General features: G+C 64.8%; 1 protein-coding gene across 1 annotated transcript in view; it reads left to right on the top strand.

Annotated features, from left to right (window-relative positions):
• MUC5B (mucin 5B, oligomeric mucus/gel-forming) overlaps window positions 1-22,120 on the top strand; it is a 38,080-nt gene extending 15,960 nt beyond the window's left edge. The window contains exons 26-49 of the mRNA XM_039470361.2: window positions 717-873; window positions 1,284-1,412; window positions 1,647-1,791; window positions 1,892-1,935; window positions 2,019-2,216; window positions 2,723-11,800; window positions 12,072-12,253; window positions 12,539-12,710; window positions 13,721-13,971; window positions 14,308-14,491; window positions 14,826-15,051; window positions 15,154-15,329; window positions 15,686-15,755; window positions 16,117-16,217; window positions 16,666-16,697; window positions 16,977-17,157; window positions 17,531-17,635; window positions 17,875-17,912; window positions 18,372-18,491; window positions 19,404-19,490; window positions 19,610-19,732; window positions 20,310-20,352; window positions 20,574-20,682; window positions 21,335-22,120. Coding sequence (XP_039326295.2) covers window positions 717-873; window positions 1,284-1,412; window positions 1,647-1,791; window positions 1,892-1,935; window positions 2,019-2,216; window positions 2,723-11,800; window positions 12,072-12,253; window positions 12,539-12,710; window positions 13,721-13,971; window positions 14,308-14,491; window positions 14,826-15,051; window positions 15,154-15,329; window positions 15,686-15,755; window positions 16,117-16,217; window positions 16,666-16,697; window positions 16,977-17,157; window positions 17,531-17,635; window positions 17,875-17,912; window positions 18,372-18,491; window positions 19,404-19,490; window positions 19,610-19,732; window positions 20,310-20,352; window positions 20,574-20,682; window positions 21,335-21,536 — 12,153 coding nt within the window. The 3' untranslated portion in view covers window positions 21,537-22,120. The remainder of the gene's footprint in view (window positions 1-716; window positions 874-1,283; window positions 1,413-1,646; window positions 1,792-1,891; window positions 1,936-2,018; window positions 2,217-2,722; window positions 11,801-12,071; window positions 12,254-12,538; window positions 12,711-13,720; window positions 13,972-14,307; window positions 14,492-14,825; window positions 15,052-15,153; window positions 15,330-15,685; window positions 15,756-16,116; window positions 16,218-16,665; window positions 16,698-16,976; window positions 17,158-17,530; window positions 17,636-17,874; window positions 17,913-18,371; window positions 18,492-19,403; window positions 19,491-19,609; window positions 19,733-20,309; window positions 20,353-20,573; window positions 20,683-21,334) is intronic.
• Window positions 22,121-22,512: the final 392 nt, after the last annotated feature.

Raw genomic sequence — 22,512 nt, 5'->3', positions numbered from 1 at the left:
GCACAGGTGGGCAGATGGGCAGGTGGGCAAGTGCAGAGGTGGGTAGATGGACAGGTGGGCAGATGGGCAGATGCACAGGTGGGCAGGTGCAGAGGTGGGCAGATGGACAGGTGGCAGATGGGCATGTGGGCAGATGGGCAGATGCACAGGTGGGCAGGTGCAGAGGTGGGCAGATGGACAGGTGGGCAGATGGACGGTGCACAGGTGCACAGGTGGGCAGATGGGCAGGTGGGCAGGTGCAGAGGTGGGTAGATGGACAGGTGGGCAGATGGACAGGTGGGCAGATGGGCATGTGGGCAGATGGGCAGATGCACAGGTGGGCAGGTGCAGAGGTGGGTAGAGGGACAGGTGGGCAGATGGGCATGTGGGCAGATGGGCAGATGCACAGGTGGGCAGATGGATGGTGCACAGGTGCACAGGTGGGCATATGGGCAGGTGGGCAGGTGCAGAGGTGGGCAGATGGGCAGGTGCACAAGTGGGCAAGGATATAGCTGGTCAAGGGCACAGGTGGGCTAGGGAGGTAGTACTGGAGCAGCTCCCCTTTGGGGCAAGCTCTGAGGTACTCCAGGCCCCAAGAGTCAGGGAGCTCAGAGAGTTGCCATGGGGGGTTTGAAATGCAAATGGCTCCAGGGACTGGCCCTGGGCCAGCCGTCCCCTGGCCAGTGGGGTGTGGGAGGGACATTGGCCTGACAGCTGCACCTGGGCCTCACTCCCAGGTTGACTCCACCAAGTACTACGAGGCCTGCGTGAGTGACGCGTGCGCCTGTGACTCGGGGGGCGACTGTGAGTGCTTCTGCACGGCTGTGGCTGCCTACGCCCAGGCCTGCCACGACGCCGGCCTGTGTGTGTCCTGGCGGACTCCGGACACCTGTCGTGAGTCGGGCTCTGTCCGTGGTGCTGAAGGGTGGAGCAGCCGGGCGGGGGAGGAGGTGCAGCAGCCTCCGTAGGGGCACTGACCTGGGCCTGAGCCGCACATAGACGCCCAACATGCATGTGGCTCCATGCAAGTGTGATGTTCCCGTGCACAGAGGCAGACCTGTGTAAAACCACCAGACAGGCTGTCCCAGCACCAGACGGCTCCTGGGGGACAGGACGGGGGTTCCAAGGGCAGGGCTGGGGAGCGGAGGGGAAGGTGAGGTGCCACCTGCCTGATGCCCTGCATGTCTGGGACAAGCCCAGGTCTGGCTCTGGGGACACCGTCCCCTGTGCCAGGCGGGACTGCCCTGCACAGCAGGGGTGAGGGCCGGTGGGTGCCTCCTTAGCCTCTGTCCTCCGTGCCCCAGCCTTATTCTGTGACTTCTACAACCCACACGGGGGCTGTGAGTGGCACTACCAGCCCTGTGGGGCTCCATGCCTGAAAACCTGCCGGAACCCCAGCGGGCACTGCCTGGTGGACCTGCCCGGCCTAGAAGGTGAGGGGCAGCCTGTCCGGGATGAAACCTCCTGTCTTTGGGTTTCCGAGTGTGCTTGGGGGGGCTGGGGTTCCCCAAGGACACGGCGTAGGCTCCCATGAGCTGCACAATGCAAGCCTCCAGGGCAGGCCCCCGCTGGCTGGTGGGGGGGCGGCTACTTCTGGCAGCATGGATCCCCTGGCTCGAGAGGCTAAAGGACCCCAGTGAGTCTTTCCCTCGCCCTGCTGGCCCCAGGCTGTTACCCGAAGTGCCCTCCCAGCCAGCCCTTCTTCAACGAAGACGAGATGAAGTGCGTGGCCCAGTGTGGCTGCTACGACAAGGACGGAAACTACTATGACGTGGGGGCCAGGGTCCCCACAGCAGAGAACTGCCAGAGCTGGTGAGGGGGTGGGGAGCAGGTGCGGCTGGGGGGCAGGGCTGGGGAGCAGGCCCTGCAGGCTGTCCCCCAGGCTCTCAGCTCACCTCTCCCCTGCCCGCAGTAACTGCACACCCAGCGGCATCCAGTGCGCCCACAGCCTTGGGGGTAAGGAAGGGTCGGGGTGGGGCGGCCGAGGCCGGGGTCCGGGGCCCAGAGGCACCAGATGACTCTGTTGGCCCCATCCCCAGCCTGCACCTGCATCTATGAGGACAGGATCTATGGCTACCAGGACATCATCTACAACACAACCGATGGGCTTGGCGCCTGTCTGATTGCCATCTGCGGAAGCAACGGCACCATCGTCAGGAGAGCGGTGGCATGCCCGGGAACCCCGGCCACCACACCGTTCACCTTCACCACTGCCGTGGTCCCTGGCTCCACAACAGGTAAGTCCTGCCTGGCTCTCCTGAGGCCTGGCCACGTCTGCGTGATGAGGAGGGACCCCCTGGACACTCAGTGCAGGTGCTCTGGATGGTAGTCACAGTGGGGTACCAACTGCTGACCTGCCAGGCTCTCTGAGGGTGCACAGCTCCCAATACCCTTCGTGTCTCCAGGGGCTCCCCAGGAAGCCTCAGCACAATGATGGGTGACCTTGAGGGGACAATAAAGCTTCCCTAGATCCACCCCAGCCCTCATCACAGCCTTCCCCAGACTCTGCCCCAGCCCTCCCCAGACTGCCCCAGCCCTCCCCATGGCCTTTCTCAGCTGGTGGACTCCCTCAAGGCCAGGATGCCAGGGCCCAGTCCCTCACGCAGAAGTGGCCCTAACCCAGGCTGAGGCAGGCGCCTAGGGTCCCCAGTATCCCACAGGGGCGGGGCCAGCCCTGGGGCAAGGGTCCTCTGGGTCCCCTCCTCCTTGTGAAGCAAGGACTCCTCTCCCTTGCTTCTTGCAGGCTCAGCCCTCCCACTCTCCACCGTGTGTGTCCGTGAGGTCTGCCACTGGTCTGACTGGTACAGTGGGCACCGCCCAGAGCCAGGCCTGGGAGGCGGAGACTTCGAGACGTTTGAAAACCTGAGGCAGAGGGGGTTCCAGGTATGCGCTGAGCCGGCAGACATCGAGTGCCGGGCAGAGCAGCTTCCCGACATGCCGCTGGAGAAGCTGGGCCAGCAGGTAGACTGTGACCGCACGCGGGGGCTGATGTGTGCCAACAGCCAGCAAAGCCCCCCACTCTGCCACGACTATGAGCTGCGGGTTCTCTGCTGCGAGTATGTGCCCTGTGGTGCCTCCCCGGCCCCAGGCACCAGCATCCAGCCCTCCCTCAGTGCCAGCACAGAGCCCGCCATGCCCACCCCCACCCAGACCACAGTGACTGAACAGACCACCCTGTGGGTGACCCCGAGTGCCAGGTCGACGGTCACCAGCCCCGTCAGCAGCTCCCCGGCCCCAGCCACCACCGCCTGCCAGCCCCGCTGTCAGTGGACTGAGTGGTTTGACGAGGACTACCCCAAGTCTGAGGAGTTGGGGGGGGATGTTGAGTCCTACGATAAGATCAGGGCTGCGGGAGGGCACCTATGCAAGCAGCCAGAGGACATTGAGTGCCAGGCCGAGAGCTTCCCCAACTGGACCCTGGCGCAGGTGGGGCAGAAGGTGCACTGTGACGTCCGCTTCGGCCTGGTATGCAGGAACTGGGAGCAGGAGGGTGTGTTCAAGATGTGCTACAACTACAGAATCCGGGTCCTGTGCTGCAGTGCCGACCACTGCAGGGGACATGCCACAACCCCGCCACCCGCCACGGAGCCAGAGACGGCCACCACCACCACTACCACCCTGATCTCAACGCTGCCACCTATGAGTAGCCCAGAGGTGACCAGGGCTCCCCCGCCCACCACCACAGCAGTCCCCACCCACTCAGAAGGACAGACATCCCCTAGATACACAGGCACCCTTGTTACGGCCACCACAGGAGGCCCCACAGCTCCTGCAGGTTCCACAGAGCCCACGGTCCCACAGGTGGCCACATCTAGCTTTCCAACTCACTCAGCCCTGCCAGGGACCACGAGGAGCTCGGGCACATGGGGCCCCTCGAAGCCCCCCATGCCAACCCCAACGACAATGGCAACCTCCAGAGCTCGCCCAACAGGCACAGCCAGCACCGGCTCCAAAGAGCCACTGACCACCGGCCGGGTGCCAACACTCACGAGCCATCAGTCCACCACTCAGGCTGAGATCAGCACGCCCAGGCCAGAGACAACAACACAGGGCCCCATCACCGAGGCCACCACCAGCCAGGGCACGACCCGATGTCAGCCGAAGTGTGAGTGGACAGAGTGGTTTGACGTGGACTTCCCAACCTCGGGGGTGACAGGGGGGGACATGGAAACTTTTGAAAACATCAGGACTGCTGGGGGCAAGATGTGCTGGGCACCAGAGCGCATAGAGTGCCGGGCGGAGAACTACCCCGAGGTGAGCATCGACCAGATCGGGCAGGTGCTGACCTGCAGCCTGGAGACTGGGTTGACCTGCAGGAATGAGGACCAGACAGGCAGGTTCAACATGTGCTTCAACTACAATGTGCGTGTGCTCTGCTGTGATGACTACAGCCACTGCCCCAGCACGGCCGCCCCCACACCCACCTCCTCCACACAGGCACCCAAACCCACCTCCACAGGGGTCACCATGGGGGCTACCACCCCCACAGCCACTGCTTCCACAGCCACTGCTGCCACAGGGGCCACCACCCCCATGGCCACTGTCTCCACAGCTACTGCCACCACAGGGGCCATAACCCCCACAGCCACTGCCTCCACAGCCACTGCTGCCACAGGGGCCACCATACCCATGGCCACTGCCTCCACAGTCACTGCTACCATGGGGGCCACCACCCCTACAACTACTGCCTCCACAGCCACTGCTGCCACAGGGGCTACCACCCCCACAGCCACTGCCATCTGGAGCACCAGGTCACCAGCAGTAACAAGACCCTCAACTCTGGCCACCACTAAAACTGGCCCCACCTTCTCAAAGACCACAGAAAGGGTGTCCCTCCCCAGTCCCTCTGCCCCTCCAGCTTCCACGACCAACCTCCTCCCTACCAGGAGGCAGGAGACCTCCCAGGCTCTGACCATGCCTACCAGTCCAGCTGTGCTCAGTACCTCCACAATGTCCCCCATGGTGACCACCCCTGTGCACACGACCCTGAGGACTTCCAGCTCTGGGCACACCATAGGGACCATCCTGCCCTCCAGCTCCCCATCTCCCAGCACAGGCTGTGTGCCTCGCTGCACCTGGACAGACTGGTTGGATGAGGATTATCCCAGCCCTGGCCCTGACGGCGGGGACTTCGAGACCTACTCCAACATTCGCGCGGCCGGGGGTGCCATCTGCGAGCAGCCGCTGCGCCTCCAGTGCCGTGCCCAGGCCCAGCCTGATGTTCCTCTGCGGGAGGTGGGCCAGCTCGTGGAATGCAGCCTGGACTTCGGTCTGGTCTGCAGGAACCGTGAGCAGGTGGGGAAGTTCAAGATGTGTTTCAACTATGAAATCCGAGTGTTCTGCTGCAACTACAGCCATTGTCCCAGCACCACGGCCATCAGCTCCACGGCCACACCCTCCTCTACTCTACCTTCTACCACGGTCACCAAGACTTCGGCCACCAGCTCCATGGCCCCAGCCTCCTACACTCCGCGGACCACCTGGATCCTTACAGAGCCAACCACTACAGCCACCGTGACAATATCCACAGGCTCCACAGCCACCCCCTCCTCCACCACAGGGACAGCTCAGACTCCCACAGTGCTGACCACCACAGCCAACACAACTGTGGCTACTGGATCCACAGTCACCCCTTCCTCCACTCCGGGGACAGCTCAGACCCCCATAGCGCTGACCACGACAGCCACCACAACAGTGGCCACTGGATCCACAGCCACCCCTTCCTCCAGCCCAGGGACCACAGGCACCATTCCAGCACTTACCACCACAGCCACTACTGTGGCCACTGGCTCCATGGCAACGCCCTCCTCCAACCCACTTCCTACTGGTGTCACCACGATGGCAGCCACTGGCTCCACAGCCACCCCCTCCTTCACCCCAAAAACAGCTCACACCTCCAAATTGCTGACTACCATGGCCACAGCTTCCATGCCCACTGGCCACAGAGCCACCCCCTCCTCCAGCCCAGGGACTGCACCCACCCTTCCAAGGCTAATCACCACCACCACACCCACGACCACTGGCTCCACAGTGATGCCCTCCTCCATCTCAGGGACCACGCAAACCTCTGGAGTGCTGACCAACACCGCCACAACTGTGGCCACTGGCTCCAGGGCAACACCCTCCACCACCCCACAGACTGCTGGTCCTCCCACAGCAATGACCACCATGGCCACCAGGCTCACGGCCACTGGCTCCATCATCACGCCCTCCTCCACTCCAGGGACCACTCGTACATCCCTAGTGCTGACCACCACGGCCACCACACATGGGCGATCCCTGCCCCCCAGCAGTCCCAGCACGGGTCCTAAGGCCTGGACTTCCATGGGCACCCTGGGGACCACTCACATCACAGAGCCCTCCACGGTAACTTCCCACACCACAGCAGGAAACACAGGTACCACCACACACTCCACTCCTGCCGTGTCCAGTCCTCACCCTCACGGCAGGACCACTGAGCCACCCCCTTCTCCGGGAAAGACCACCCCAGGCCTCACCACAGCCACCTCCAGAGAGACCCAGACCTCGACCCTGCTGCCGGGAAGTCCCACATCGGCCCCCACAACCCTGGTGGTGTCCACGGGCTGTGAGCCCCGGTGTGCCTGGTCGGAGTGGCTGGACTACAGCTACCCCACGCTGGGGCCGTCCGGCGGGGACTTCGAGACCTACTCCAACATCCGCGCGGCCGGGGGAGCCGTCTGCGAGCAGCCGCTGCGCCTCCAGTGCCGTGCCCAGGCCCAGCCTGATGTTCCCCTGCGGGAGGTGGGCCAGCTCGTGGAATGCAGCCTGGACTTCGGTCTGGTCTGCAGGAACCGTGAGCAGGTGGGAAAGTTCAAGATGTGTTTCAACTATGAAATCCGAGTGTTCTGCTGCAACTACAGCCATTGTCCCAGCACCATGGCCACCAGCTCCACGGCCACACCCTCCTCCACTCTACCTTCTACCACGGTCACCAAGAACTCTGCCACCAGCTCCATGGCCACGGCCTCCTTCACTCCAAGAACTGTGGTAATTCCTACCACAGTCACCAAGACTTCAGCCACCAGCTCCATGGCCACGGTCTCCTCCACTCCACGGACCACCTGGATCCTTACAGAGCCAACCACTACAGCCACCGTGACTGTGTCCACGGGCTCCGCAGCCACCCCTTCCTCCACCATAGGGACTACTCAGACCCCCATAGCGCTGACCACGACAGCCACCACAATTGTGGCCACTGGATCCACAGCCACCCCCTCCTTCACCCCCAAAACAGCTCACACCTCCAAAATGCTGACTACCATAGCCACAGCTTCCATGCCCACTGGCCCCAGAGCCATCCCCTCCTCCAGCCCAGGGACTGCACCCACTCTTCCAGTGCTAATCACCACCACCACACCCACGACCACTGGCTCCACAGTGATGCCCTCCTCCATCCCAGGGACCATGCAAACCCCCGGAGTGCTGACCAACAACACCACAACTGTGGCCAATGGCTCCAGGGCAACAACCACCACAACCCCACAGACTGCTGGTCCTCCCACAACAATGACCACCATGGCCACCAGGCTCACAGCCACTGGCTCCATCATCACGCCCTCCTCCACTCCAGGGACAACTCCCACCCCCCGAGTGCTGACCACCACAGCCACCACACCTGCAGCCAGCAGCACCCCAGCAACTCCCTCTTCTGCCCCAGGGACCACTCCTACATCCCTAGTGCTGACCACCACGGCCACCACACATGGGCGATCCCTGCCCCCCAGCAGTCCCAGCACGGGTCCTAAGGCCTGGACTTCCATGGGCAGCCCGGGGACCACTCACATCACAGAGCCCTCCACGGTAACTTCCCACACCACAGCAGGAAACACAGGTACCACCACACACTCCACTCCTGCCGTGTCCAGTCCTCACCCTCACGGCAGGACCACTGAGCCACCCCCTTCTCCGGGAAAGACCACCCCCGGCCTCACCACAGCCACCTCCAGGACCACAGCCACCTCCAGAGAGACCCGACCCTTGACCCTGCTGCCGGGAAGTCCCACATCGGCCCCCACAACCCTGGTGGTGTCCACGGGCTGTGAGCCCCGGTGTGCCTGGTCGGAGTGGCTGGACTACAGCTACCCCACGCTGGGGCCGTCCGGCGGGGACTTCGAGACCTACTCCAACATCCGCGCGGCCGGGGGAGCCGTCTGCGAGCAGCCGCTGCGCCTCCAGTGCCGTGCCCAGGCCCAGCCTGATGTTCCTCTGCGGGAGGTGGGCCAGCTCGTGGAATGCAGCCTGGACTTCGGTCTGGTCTGCAGGAACCGTGAGCAGGTGGGAAAGTTCAAGATGTGTTTCAACTATGAAATCCGAGTGTTCTGCTGCAACTACAGCCATTGTCCCAGCACCACGGCCACCAGCTCCACGGCCACACCCTCCTCTACTCTACCTTCTACCATAGTCACCAAGACTTTAGCCACCAGGTCCATGGCCAGGGCATCCTCCACTCCACAGACCACCTGGATCCTTACAGAGCCAACTGCTACAGCCACCGTGACTGTGTCCACGGGCTCCACAACCACCCCCTCCTCCACCACAGGGACAGCTCAGACTCCCATAATGCTGACCACGACAGCCACCACAATTGTGGCCACTGGATCCACAGCCACCCCTTCCTCCAGCCCAGGGACCACAGGCACCATTCCAGCACTTACCACCACAGCCACTACTGTGGCCACTGGCTCCATGGCAACGCCCTCCTCCAACCCACTTCCTACTGGTGTCACCACGATGGCAGCCACTGGCTCCACAGCCACCCCCTCCTTCACCCCAAAAACAGCTCACACCTCCAAATTGCTGACTACCATGGCCACAGCTTCCATGCCCACTGGCCACAGAGCCACCCCCTCCTCCAGCCCAGGGACTGCACCCACCCTTCCAAGGCTAATCACCACCACCACACCCACGACCACTGGCTCCACAGTGATGCCCTCCTCCATCCCAGGGACCACACAAACCTCTGGAGTGCTGACCAACAACACCACAACTGTGGCCACTGGCTCCAGGGCAACACCCTCCACCACCCCACAGACTGCTGGTCCTTCCACAACAATGACCACCATGGCCACCAGGCTCACGGCCACTGGCTCCATCATCACGCCCTCCTCCACTCCAGGGACAACTCCTATCTCCCGAGTGCTGACCACCACAGCCACCACACCTGCAGCCAGCAGCACCCCAGCAACTCCCTCTTCTGCCCCAGGGACCACTCCTACATCCCTAGTGCTGACCACCACGGCCACCACACATGGGCGATCCCTGCCCCCCAGCAGTCCCAGCACGGGTCCTAAGGCCTGGACTTCCATGGGCAGCCCGGGGACCACTCACATCACAGAGCCCTCCACGGTAACTTCCCACACCACAGCAGGAAACACAGGTACCACCACACACTCCACTCCTGCCGTGTCCAGTCCTCACCCTCACGGCAGGACCACTGAGCCACCCCCTTCTCCGGGAAAGACCACCCCCGGCCTCACCACAGCCACCTCCAGGACCACAGCCACCTCCAGAGAGACCCGACCCTCGACCCTGCTGCCGGGAAGCCCCACATCGGCCCCCACAACCCCGGTGGTGTCCACGGGCTGTGAGCCCCGGTGTGCCTGGTCGGAGTGGCTGGACTACAGCTACCCCATGCTGGGGCCGTCCGGCGGGGACTTCGAGACCTACTCCAACATCCGTGCGGCCGGGGGAGCCGTCTGTGAGCAGCCGCTGCGCCTCCAGTGCCGTGCCCAGGCCCAGCCTGATGTTCCTCTGCGGGAGGTGGGCCAGCTCGTGGAATGCAGCCTGGACTTCGGCCTGGTCTGCAGGAACCGTGAGCAGGTGGGGAAGTTCAAGATGTGTTTCAACTATGAAATCCGAGTGTTCTGCTGCAACTACAGCCATTGTCCCAGCACCACGGCCACCAGCTCCACGGCCACACCCTCCTCTACTCTACCTTCTACCATAGTCACCAAGACTTCGGCCACCAGCTCCATGGCCACCCCCTCCTCCACTCTACCTTCTACCACAGTCACCAAGAACTCTGCCACCAGCTCCATGGCCACGGCCTCCTTCACTCCAAGAACTGTGGTAATTCCTACCACAGTCACCAAGACTTCAGCCACCAGCTCCATGGCCACGGTCTCCTCCACTCCACAGACCACCTGGATCCTTACAGAGCCAACCACTATAGCCACCGTGACTGTGTCCACGGGCTCCTCAGCCACCCCTTCCTCCACCATAGGGACTACTCAGACCCCCATAGCGCTGACCACGACAGCCACCACAATTGTGGCCACTGGATCCACAGCCACCCCCTCCTCCAGCCCAGGGACCACAGGCACCATTCCAGCACTTACCACCACAGCCACTACTGTGGCCACTGGTTCCATGGCCATGCCCTCCTCCACCCCACTTCCTACTGGTGTCACCACGACAGTGGCCACTGGCTCCACAGCCACCCCCTCCTTCACCCCAAAAACAGCTCACACCTCCAAAGTGCTGACTACCATGGCCACAGCCTCCATGCCCACTGGCCCCAGAGCCACCACCTCCTCCAGCCCAGGAACTGCACCCTCCCTTCCAAGTCTGATCACCACCACCACACCCACGACCACTGGCTCCACAGTGATGCCCTCCTCCATCCCAGGGACCACGCAAACCTCTGGAGTGCTGACCAACACCGCCACAACTGTGGCCACTGGCTCCAGGGCAACACCCTCCACCACCCCACAGACTACTGGTTCTCCCACAGCACTGACCACCATGGCCACCACGCTCATGGCCACTGGCTCCATCATCACTTCCTCCTCCACTCCAGGGACAGTTCCCATCCCCCGAGTGCTGACCACCACGGCCACCACACCTGCAGCCAGCAGCACCCCAGCAACTCCGTCTTCTGTCCCAGGGACCACCCACACACCCTCAGTGCTGACCACCATAGCCACCACGGCTGTGGCCACCAGCTCCATGGCTACTCCCTCCTCCACTCCAGGGACCACCTGGATCCTCAAAGAGCCAACCACTACAACCACCATGACCACATCCAGGGGCTCCACAACCACTCTGCCCTCCAGTTTAGGGACTGTGGTAATTCCTACCACAGCCACCACAATGGCGGCCACTGGCTCTGTGGTCACTGGCTCTGCAGCCACCCCGTCCTCTACCCCAGGGACTGCTCAGACCCGCAATGTCATTCCTACCACAACCAGTACTACTACAGCCACTGGTGCCATGGCCACACCCTCTTCCAGCCCAGGGACTGCTCAGACCCCCGAAGTGTTGACTACGACAGTGACCACCAGCTCCACGGGCACACCCTCCTCCATCTCAGGGACCACCTGGATCCTCACAGAGCCGACCACTACAGCCACCATTATTTCTTCCATGGGCTCCACAACCGCCTTGTCCTCCACTTCAGGGACCGTGGTAATTCCTACCACAGCCACCACAACTGCGGCCACTGGCTCCAAAACCACTCTCTCCTCCAGCCCAGGGACTACAAGCACCATTTCAGTGCTGAGCACCACAGCCACCACGAACAGATCCATGGCCACCCCCTCCTCCACTGTAGGGACAGCTCACACCCCCAAAGTGCTGACCACCACAGCCACCATACCCACAGCCACCAGCTCCACAGTGCCCAGCTCATCTGCCCTCAGGACCATCCGAACCCCCACAGTGCTCCCCAGCAGCCTGCCCACCTTCAATATGACCACTGCGTCCACCTCGGTCCTCACCACCCTCATGCCCACTGGCTTCCCCAGCACCCACTTCTCAACTCCGTGCTTCTGTAGGGCATTTGGACAGCTCTTCTCACCTGGTGAGTCGATGTGGATGATGCCCCTGTGCCCTTTCCCCTGTGCCATACCAACCTGAGTCTCCCTGTCCGGGGAGCCAGTTGCTCTCTCCCTGCCAGCCACTCTATCCCCACCGGCCTCACCCTGTCCCCACTGGCCTTATTCAGTCTCCGCTCTCCCTGGCCCCCTCCCTGAATGGCCACTCCCTCCGGCACTGACCCCTGCCTTTGCCATCCCAAACTCTGGCTTGCCTGTCGCTGGGAGTGGCTTATCTTCCTGTCTTGTCCCCCACAGGGGAGGTCATCTACAATAAGACTGACCGAGCAGGCTGCCAGTTCTATGCCGTGTGCAACCAGCATTGTGACATTGACCGCTTCCAGGGCCCCTGCCCCACCTCCCCACCGCCAGTGTCCTCCACCTCCCCACCCCTGCCCTCCCCTGCCCCCGGCTGTGACAACGCTGTCCCTCCACGGCAGGTGCGTCCCACCTGCCCTCCGCCTCCCCTGCTATGCACACAGGGCCTGGGTTTGCTCAGGCACAGCCAGGGCCCAGCCCCCAAGGCCTGTCTCAGGGACCCTCCACCCGTAGCTCCAGTTGGAGGAGGCGCACAGGGTCTGGGGGGCCGGGCCAACACGGTGGGGGCACCGTCTCTGGGCAGACTCTTGTGGCCACCTGGGGCTGTGTACCACGGGGGACGGGATGACCAGGGGATGCGTCCCGTGGACCGGTCCCGGTGAGCACACGCCTGTTCCCTGCCACAGGTCAATGAGTCCTGGACCCTGGAGAACTGCACTGTGGCGCAGTGCGTGGGTGACAACCGTGTTGTCCTGCTGGAGCCGAAGCCCGTGGCCAACGTCACCTGCGTGAACAAGCACCTGCCCATCAAAGTGTCGGAGCCCAGCCAGCCTTGCAACTTCCACTATGAGTGCGAGTGTGAGTGTGAGGGCGGTCGCGGGACTCCCCCGGGGGCGGGTGGAGCGGGCGTGCCAGCGGCCAGGCTGGAGGAGTGGGGCGCGGGGGTGCGTGGAGGCGCGCCTGGGAGATGGGTGGCATCCCTTCAGGAAACCACCAGGCGCCACGCCGGCCTGGGCACAGCGGTGCACATGGTGTACGCCATTAGTCTGCAGACTCCGTGTCCACCGGGCTGAACATGCTGACGCAGCCCACAGGAGAGGGGCAGAGGCGTTGGCTGAGCTTGTCTGCACATCCGCCTGTGTGGCTTGAAAGGAAGCCCGTCCAGGGGTTTCTGAGGCCGGGAGAAGCTCAGGATGGAAGCCGGAGCCCAGAGGAGCTGTGGTCTCGGGTCCTCACAGCAGCTGCCGTCACAGCGGCACCGTCGCTGAGAGGTGGTGGGGTTCCCACCCCTCCCGTGTCCTTAGCCCCAGGCCGCCCTTCCAAACCTCCACAGGCCAGGGGACTTAGACGACACAGACGCTCTCTCCCTCCTGGAGCTGGAAGGCTGAGATCCAGGCGGGCAGGGCCACGCTCCCTGTGGAGGGTCTGGGGAGGTCCTTCCTGCCTCTCCCAGCCTGGGGGCTCCAGGTGTCCCCTGGACGTGGCTGCATCTCCTCCTCTGTCTCTCTGTGGCCTCCCGACTCCATGTGTCTGTCTCTCTCCTGTCCCCCGCAAGGGTGGTGGCCATTGGATTTAGGGTCCACCCGGGTAGTCCCCAATGATGTCATTATAAGATGCTTCACTTAATCACTCTGCAAAGACGCTTTCTCCCGGCAAGGCCACGTGTGGAGGTTCTGTGGTGGCCATAGATTTTGGGGGGCACCATTCTACACACTGCACCCACTTTATAGATGAGGCTGCTGAGGCCGAGGGGCTTGAGGGGGTCCCAGGGCGGCAGTCGCTGTGGCGACGCTGGCTGCGGAGAAGCCTGGGGTGCGAGGGGACCCCCATGGAGCCCGCCAGCCCGCCGGTGCCTCTGTGTCCCGCAGGTGTCTGCAGCATGTGGGGGGGCTCCCACTACTCCACCTTTGACGGCACCTCTTACTCCTTCCGGGGCAACTGCACCTACGTCCTCATGAGGGAGATCCACGCGCGCCTTGGGAATCTCAGCCTCTACCTGGACAGCCAGTACTGCGCGGCCCCCGCTGCCGCCAGCTGTCCCCGGGCCCTCAGCATCCATTATAAGTCCGTGGAGATCGTCCTCACTGTCACCACGGCGCACGGGAAGGAGGAGGGCCTGGTGAGTCCAGGCAGCTGGAGGGCGGCCCTCCCTGTGCCCAGGCCGCGTGTGGCAGTGATGGGCGTCTCCCAACCACACCCGGGCAGGCCGACTGCAGGCCGGGGGCCCGGCTGCTGCGGCGATGGCCCAGGGCCGGAGGCAGTTCCCGGGGGGCAGGGAAGGTTGTGGGGCCACCCCAGGCTGAACGCACCCTGCGGCCCAAATGCAGCCAACTGGAGACTCCAGGCCCCCGGGGAAGAGCCAGGCTTTGGGGTGGGGGCTGCGCAGGCAGAGCCCCAAAGGCAAGTCCCGCCCCCAGAGCCCACCCAGCTCACGGGCTCCCCTGGCTGCCCCCAGATCTTGTTTGACCAAATTCGGGTGAGCAGCGGCTTCAGCAAGGACGGGGTGCTTGTGTCTGTGACGGGGGCCGCCATGCGCGTGGACATTCCCGCCCTGAGTGTGAGCGTCACCTTCGACGGAAACGTCTTCCAGGCCCGGCTGCCCTACAGCCTCTTCCACAACAACACCGAGGGCCAGTGCGGTGAGTGAGCGCCGCCCGCCCGGCGGGTCCTGCCCCACCGGGGCTGTCCCAGGGGCCGACAGCCCAGTGGGCAAAGGGGAAGCCTGCGGACGGGATTGAACTGGGGCTTGGGGGGAAACTCTGGAGAGGAATGAGCTTCGGGGTGGGGGGAGTCTGTGGAGGGAAATGCTCTCCGTGGGGGAAGCCATGGATGGGAATGAGCCAGGGGCTGGGGGGCAGCCTTCAGAGGGGAATGAGCTGGGAGCGAAGCCTGTGGAGGGGAATGAGCCAGGGGAAGGGGCGCAAAAATCTCCCCGGATTCCAGCCCCCTGGTGACACCCCGGCCTGCCCCCAGGCACCTGCACCAACAGCCAGAGGGACGATTGCCGCAGTCGGGATGGAACCATGGCCGCCAGCTGCAAGGACATGGCCAAGACGTGGCTGGTCCCCGACAGCAGGAAGGACGGCTGCTGGGCCCCAACCAGCACGCCCCCCACTGCCAGCCCCACGGCCCCAACCTCTGGCGCACCCACCCCCAGCCGGTGCCCGCCGCAGCCGCTCTGTGATCTGATGCTGAGCCAGTGAGTCCTCCCCCCCGGATGGGAGGCCCCGGGGTGCCCCTGCCTGCCCTTGCTCAGCTCCCTGGGGGCCTGGTGCCCTCCGCCCCATCGCTCTGCCCACAGGGTCTTTGCCGACTGCCATGACCTGGTGCCCCCCGGCCCATTCTTCAACGCCTGCGTCAGTGACGGCTGCCGGGGCCGCCCCGAGGTGCCCTGCCAGAGCCTGGAGGCCTACGCGGCGCTCTGCCGCGCACGGGGGGTGTGCAGTGACTGGCGGGGTGCGGCCGGCGGCCTGTGTGGTGAGTGGGCATGGCTCTGCACCTCCAGACCCCTCGGCCTCTCTAAGGGGCCTGTGCAGTGAGTGGGCGTGGCCCTGCGCCCCCAGACCCTCAGCCTCTCTGAGGGGCCTATGCAGTGAGTGGGGGGCAGCCCTGCACCCCTAGACCCCTTGGCCTCTCTGAGGGGCCTGTGCAGTGAGTGGGCGGCAGCCCTGTGCCCCCATACCCCTCGGCCTTTCTGAGGGGCCTGTGCAGTGAGTGGGGGCGGCTCTGCACCCCTAGACCCCTCGGCCTCTCTGAGGGGCCTGTGCAGTGAGGGGGGACGGCCCTGGACCCCCAGACCCCTCAGCCTCTCTGACATCTCCCTGTAACCACAGATCTCACCTGCCCGCCCACCAAAGTGTACAAGCCGTGCGGCCCCATACAGCCTGCCTCCTGCAACTCCAGGTGAGCACAGGGATGGCTGGATCTGGGGGAGCAGGAGGCCAGGGGACATCCTGCTGTGAGCCACAGATCTCTGCAGTGCCCCTGAGCCCAGGACTCCTTGAAAAACATCCCCAGCTGCTCCCAGATACCTTAGAGACAGAGCAGGCAGGAGGCATGTCCCCACCCACCCCAGACCCACGCCCGCCCTGGCGTCCCCCCATCCCCACCCCTGCCCCGCCCATTCTCTCCCACCCTGAGCCCTGCACGCCACCATTGCTCTCCTTCCTGCTCACCACTGCCCATCCTGGGGACTCACATGGATGAAGATGCCGGGAGGCCTCCTGGACCTCAGGGTCCCAGGGCCACTCTTGTCACCCTGTAGGAACCAGAGCCCACAGCTGGAGGGGCTGGCGGAGGGCTGCTTCTGCCCCGAAGACCAGATCCTCTTCAACGAACACACGGGCATCTGCGTGCCGGCCTGCCGTAAGCACTGTCACCTGGGCTGGCCAAGCGCCTGCAGGGTGGGAGGGGCCGTCCCGGCCACACTGTGTTGTCCCCTCTCCCCAGCTGACCCCTGTGCCATGTTCACCCCACCAGAGGCCCGGGACAGCCCCAGTGTGGCCCTGAGCCCCTGCAGAGCCCCCTCCGGCCCCCTGAAGCCCCATGGGGAGGCTCTATCCTTGTACCATCCTGTCGTGGTCCCTCCCCTGAGCTCTACCTCCCACCACCGTGGCCGAGCCTCCTGTGCACTGACAGCTGGGCTCAAAGTGCCCTGGCTTGAGCTCCAGCCACAGCCGACATCCGACAAGATTTCCAGGGGCTTCCATCCCAGGGGGGAGCGGCGCCAGGCCTGAGAGCACCTCCTGGGGCCAGAGGCCCCTCTGCCCAAAATCTCAGCACCCTCAGTGACGCCGTGCCCTTTCCTTTCCAGCCTGCGTGGGACCGGATGGCTTTCCCAAATCTGTGAGTGGCTCCACCCCAACCTGCCCTAACCAACCATCCCTCAAGCTAAGGGAGGAAGAGCCTCCCCATCCCACAGGGCAGCTGTGGGGCGCACGAGTGTGACGTGGACGTCCCGGTGGCTGGTGTGGGCTTCCTGCCCTGTCACTCTGGGCCGCTAGGGTGCCAGCCCAAGGGAGGGGGTGGCCAGACAGATGCCCAGGATTGGCCCATGGCTGAGTGTGGTGGGGAGGCCCAGAGCCCTGTCCAAGAACCCTCAGGAACCCCCTCGATCCCTTCCAGCCTGGGGAGCGGTGGGTCAGCAACTGCCAGGCCTGCGTGTGTGACGAGGGCTCAGTGTCAGTGCAGTGCCAGCCCCTGCCCTGTGAGGCCCAGGGCCAGCCCCCCACGTGCACCCGCCCCGGCTTCCAGACTGTGACCAGGCCCCGGGCCAACGACCCCTGCTGCCCTGAGACACTGTGCGGTAAGAGCCCAAGGAGCAGAGGTGCCCGGCATGGGGTGGGGGGGATGGAGCCAGTGCCCGCCAGGGGCCTGCAGGGTGGGCACAGGAGAGCAGAGGAAAGCCACCGTGTCCTGGCCTGACCAGATGAGACCACTCGGCAGAGACAGCCTCCAGGTGCTTCACTGTCCTCCTAAAGATGAGGCCGGTGTCCTCTGGCCTGCCCAGGAGTGGGGAGCAGCGGGGAAGTGGTCAAGCGAGGGTCCTGGAGGGAACCCCCAAGGGCCGTGGGAGAAGTCAGGTCTCCGGGGAGGAGCCCGCCCGGGGCTTACTCTGGGAACAATGGGTCGGGAGGAGTAGTGGGCAGCCCCGGACCGTGCCCTCTGTCCCCCCGCAGTATGCAACACCACCACCTGTCCCCAGAGCCCGCCCGTGTGCCCGCCAGGCCAGGAGCCCTACCGCACCCAGGAGGAGGGCGACTGCTGTCCCACCTTCCGCTGCAGTGAGCAGGGCGGGGGCGGGGAGGATGGGCTCCTGGGTGGCCATGTGCCCAGGGGTGGGGGATGAAGGAGGGCAGCTGGGAGAGGGACGGGCTCCTGGGTGGCCATGAGCCCGGGGTTGGGGGGTGTAGGAGGGTGGGCAGGGTGGGGGGGACGAGCTCCTGGGTGGCCATTCGTCCGGCGGCGGGGGTCGCAGGCAGGCGAGGGCACAGAGCACAGGCTCAGCTCCCTTTCCTTCCAGGACCTCAGCTGTGTACTTACAATGGCACCTTCTACGGGGTAAGGGCACAGCAGCGAGTGGGGGCGGCCCTGCACCGAGACATCTGTGTGGGGTGCCCAGGGCCCTCTGAACCCCACTCCTTGTCATGACACTCCTGCCATGAGGGCAGATCCATACAGGGGCCTGGGCTCACAAGGCTGGGACACACCTGAGACTCGGAGACCCCTTACGTCTTCAGCCGTGAGCGCCACACCTGCTGCCTCTGAGTGGTTACTCAGGGCCTCCCAGCAAGGACCCAGGGGCAGGACACGCCTGCCTGGGGTCCCTGCCCACCCAGATTCCCTGCTCGTCCAGATTCCCTGCCCTCCTGCATTCCCTGACCACCAGGGGTGCATCCATTTGAGGAGTGCTCCATTTAGGGAAGAGACAACTTCCTGCGGGTCCCAACCAGTCACGGGGAGGGGTCCTGGCCCTGTTGCCCACCAGTGCCCTCAGTGCCACCCTCCCACCCACTGCAGGTTGGTACAACATTCCCAGGGACCCTTCCCTGCCACACGTGCACCTGCCTCTCTGGGGACACCCAGAATCCAACAGTGCAGTGTCAGGAGAATGCCTGCAACAATGCCACCTGCCCCCAGGTGAGCCCCCAGGCACCTGCCCTTATGTGAGCCCCCAGGCACCTGCCCCCAGGTGAGTCCCCAAGATGCCCACCCCCAGGTAAGCCCTCCAGGCACCCACCCCCAGGTGAGCCCCTGAGGCACCCACCCCCAGGTAAGCCCCCCAGGCGAGCCCCCAAGGCACCCACCCCCAGGAGAGCCCCCAGACACCTGCCCTTATGTGAGCCCCCAGGCACCTGTCCCCAGGTGAGTCCCCAAGACACCCACCCCCAGGTGAGCCCCCAGGCACCCACCCCCAGGTGAACCCCTGAGGCACCCATCCCCAGGTGAGCCAGCCCCCCAGGCACCCACCTGCAGGTGAGCCCCTCAGGCACCCCCAGGTGAGCCCCCAAAGCACCCACCCCCAGGTGAGCCCCCAGGCATCCACTCCCAGGTGAGCCCCCAGGCATCCACTCCCAGGTGAGCCCCTGAGGCACCCACCCCCAGCTGAGCCCCCAGACACCCACCCCCAGGTGAGTCCCCAGGCACCCGCCCTTAGGTGAGCCAACAGCTGCCAGGCAGACCCAGCCCTGAGTCATGCTGACCTGCCTCCCTGGGGTTCTCTAGCTCAGCCTTTGCTGGGGTCATGGTTGTTCCCAAAGGGAGGGCATAAAGTAGGGTGACTGAGGGGCCTGAGGGCGGGACAGGCCTGCGGGCTGCCGGGGACAGGGTTAGCACCAGGTCCCAGGAAGAAAGGGGTAGGCAGAGAGAAGGTGCTGGAAACTGGGGCGAGGCTGAGCCGGATAACTGGGTGGGGGCAGCTTCTGTGGATATAGGTCCAGGCAGGGACAGTGATAAGGGCCACCAGACCACTGGGGTGTTGATGGCAGGGCAGGCTGGGCCAGGTAGGGCCCTGGAGGAGAGGAGTACAGCTGACACCCTCCTGTCCCACAGGGCTTTGAGTACAAGAGCGTGGCCGGGCAGTGCTGCAGGGAGTGCGTGCAGACAGCCTGCCTCACGCCCGACGGCCGGCCCGTCCAGGTAACAGCCGGGGCGTGGGGGCAGGTCTGGGCTCCGCACCCTCCGCAGACCGTCATCCTCAAAGGGGCTCGGTGCAAGAGACAATCTCCACTCAGCTTCCACTCTGCCTTGCACTTCAGCTGAACGAAACCTGGGTCAACAGCCCTGTGGACAACTGCACCGTGTACCGCTGTGAGGTCGAGAGCGGACTCCATCTGCTGACCCCACAGCCTGCATCCTGCCCAGATGTGTCCAGCTGCAGGGTGTGTGCTAGAGGCCCCGCCCCTGCCTGGGAGGCCCCACCCAGAAGGGAGTCTCCACCCCCTCAGAGGCCCCACCCCTTCCCTGGAGGCCCTGCCCCTGCCTGGGAGACCCTGTCCACCAGGCAGGCCCCGCCCCTGCCTGGGAAGCCCCACCCAGCAGGGAGTCTCCACCCCTTCCTTGGAGGCCCCGCCCCTGCCTGGGAGACCCTGTCCATCAGGGAGTCTCCCCCCTCTGCCTGGGAGGCCCCGCCCCTTCCCGGGAGGCCCTGCCCCTACCTGGGAGACCCTGTCCATCAGGGAAGCCCCACCCAGCAGGGAGGCTCCACTCCTTCCCCAGAGGCCCTGCCTCTCCCTACCCTTGTCTGGGAGCCCCTGGGAGGCTTCCCCCCTACCCTAGTAGGCCACACCTCCCAGGGAATCCCCGAGGCACCTGCCTCCAGGTGAGCCCCCCCACACACACACCTGCCTCCAGGTGAGCCCCCCCCCGGACACCCACCCCCAGGTGAGTCCCCAGGCACCAGCCCCCAGGTGAGCCCCCAGGCACCCCACAGCCCTGGCCCTGTCTTTGGCCCCACAGGGGAGCCTCAGGAAAACCGGCTGCTGCTACTCCTGTGAGGAGGGTAAGTGGAGGCCGCCTTCCTACACCCGCCCTCCGGCTTCATCCCGTGCCCTTCCGTTCCCGACCAGACGGCAGGGCTGGGCAGCAGTGGGGTCGCGGCCTCCAGACTCCAGCCTTGGTCCGGGAGGGCAGTGGGAGGGGTGGTCCCGTGGGGAGGGCCCACCCGCCACGTCCTCAGAGCCAGGGTCCGCGGGGGCCTTGCATCCGCCTTTCTTCTCCCAGACTCCTGTCAAGTCCGCGTCAACACAACCGTTCTGCGGCACCAGGGCTGCGAGACCCAGGCTGCGGTCAACATCACCTTCTGTGAGGGCTCCTGCCCCGGAGCGTCCAAGTGAGTGGGCTCCTGGCCCTGTGCCAACAGCACATGCGTGCGGTGGGTCCGTCCGGGCCCATCTGCTGGCCGGCATCCCGCTCTGGGTCAGGAGGGCTTGCGCCAGCTCCACGAAGCAGGAAAGCAGCTCCCCAGCAGGGCCCCCCTTCTCCACGTCCATCGGCAGAAAGCCTGGGGCCGCTCTCGCGGCCAGGCCAGGGCCCTGCTGAGCTCAGCCACATGGCCCAGAGCTCCCAGCCGCAAACCCAGGTCCGGGGAACCCCCTAGGGAGAGTGGGCGGAACCAGAGCCTTCCATGGAGCCCCCATGGCTTGCCACAGCGGCCAGCTGTCAGCAGGAGGGGCCAGGAGGGTTGACCCTTGGCTAGAAGAGGCAGGAGGAAGGGTCAAGGGCTGCTCAGGGTCAGCAGGGCTGGAGGAGCTGGTTCAGACAGGGGAAGGGCCACAGAAGACAGCACCTGGGCCAAGGGACCCTGGGAGCCCAGAGCCGACCCCGCCTGGGAAGGTGAAGCTCCATGTGCCCACAGAGCAGGCCACTGTGGACAGAGGGGTGGCCATCTGGCCCAGGACCCCAGAGGCCCACGTGTCACCGCAGCTGGGCAGAGAAACGGTGGGGCCCCGGTGGCTGGTCTGAGGGCCGCCCTGCATCCACAGGTACTCAGCGGAGGCCCAGGCCATGCGGCACGAGTGCACCTGCTGCCAGGAGAGGCGGGTCCACGAGGAGACCATAGCCTTGCGCTGTCCTGATGGCTCAGCTGTCCTGCACACATACGTCCACGTGGATGAGTGTGGCTGCACGCCCTTCTGCGTCCCCGAGCCCGTGGCTCCCACACACACCCCTGGCTTCCCGGTCTAGGAGGCCACTGCCGTCTGACGATGTTCTGCCTCTACCCCATGCCCTGTCCACCTGGAGCCAGAACGCACATTGCCCAAGCACAACCATCTTGGGCCTGCTCCACGGAACCCCCCGGCCTCTGTGTGGCACCCCGTGCCTCCATGCTCCTGCTGCCCACCCTGGTGGTAGAACCAACCCCTGGAAGGGTGAGGAGCCAGCAGGATGCCTTTCAGGAGAGCGCCACTCAGGAGTCCTGCCCTGGTACAGCCTGTGGCCTGTCTTGGCCTTGCCCCTCCCTGAGGTCACTGGGACACCCTGGAACAAACTAAGCATGCTCAGGCCTGTGTGTTCCCGCCACGCCCTGAGCCACGGCCAGAGCCCCCGTGCAGCACGAATCCCAGCTGACCGTGTCCGGCCGCTGGGGCACAGACAGCCCGGTCCAGGCAAGGCTGGCTGCTGCTGGGAAGCTGTGCCAGGCAATGCGTCCGCCCGTCCGTGCCTGCTGCAGGGTACCTTGGGGCTGAGGCCACAAAGCCAGGTGAGAAGGGTCAGCATCCCAAAGCCCCCTCTGGCCAGCTCAAACCAGTTCTGCAAATAAACCCTGAGCATTGCCTACATCTTCTGTCCCAGCGTCTTTTCCTGCCTACCATCTCTCCCAGGCGCCCCGGTCCTCTGAGGGCTGCCTGCCTGGGCCCTGCCGGCTGGAGGACACATCCAGGGGACAGTACAGAACCCCCATCAGCCGCTGAGGGGCCAGGAAGTCTCTGGGAGGGCCAGGCGGGGTGGGGGGCAGGAAGCCAGATGGTCATCCATGTGCTCCTGAGGGCACCCTGGGAGCCAGTCTTGGGCTGTGGGAGTGCCAGCCAGGAGACAGGGCACAGGGGGCCGCCAGGACCCGGAGGTCACCCCGGCTGTGATTTCCAGCATGGGGGATTGTGTGAGGAAACTGCTCGTGCAGGAAGACAGAGGCTGTCAGTGGGGCAGACATGGAATCAGG

This window comes from Saimiri boliviensis, chromosome 6 (assembly GCF_048565385.1).
Source record: "Saimiri boliviensis isolate mSaiBol1 chromosome 6, mSaiBol1.pri, whole genome shotgun sequence".
Taxonomy (NCBI): Eukaryota; Metazoa; Chordata; class Mammalia; order Primates; family Cebidae; genus Saimiri; species Saimiri boliviensis.
Note: the sequence above shows the minus strand (reverse complement) of the source record. Positions and strands in the feature narration are given on the sequence as shown.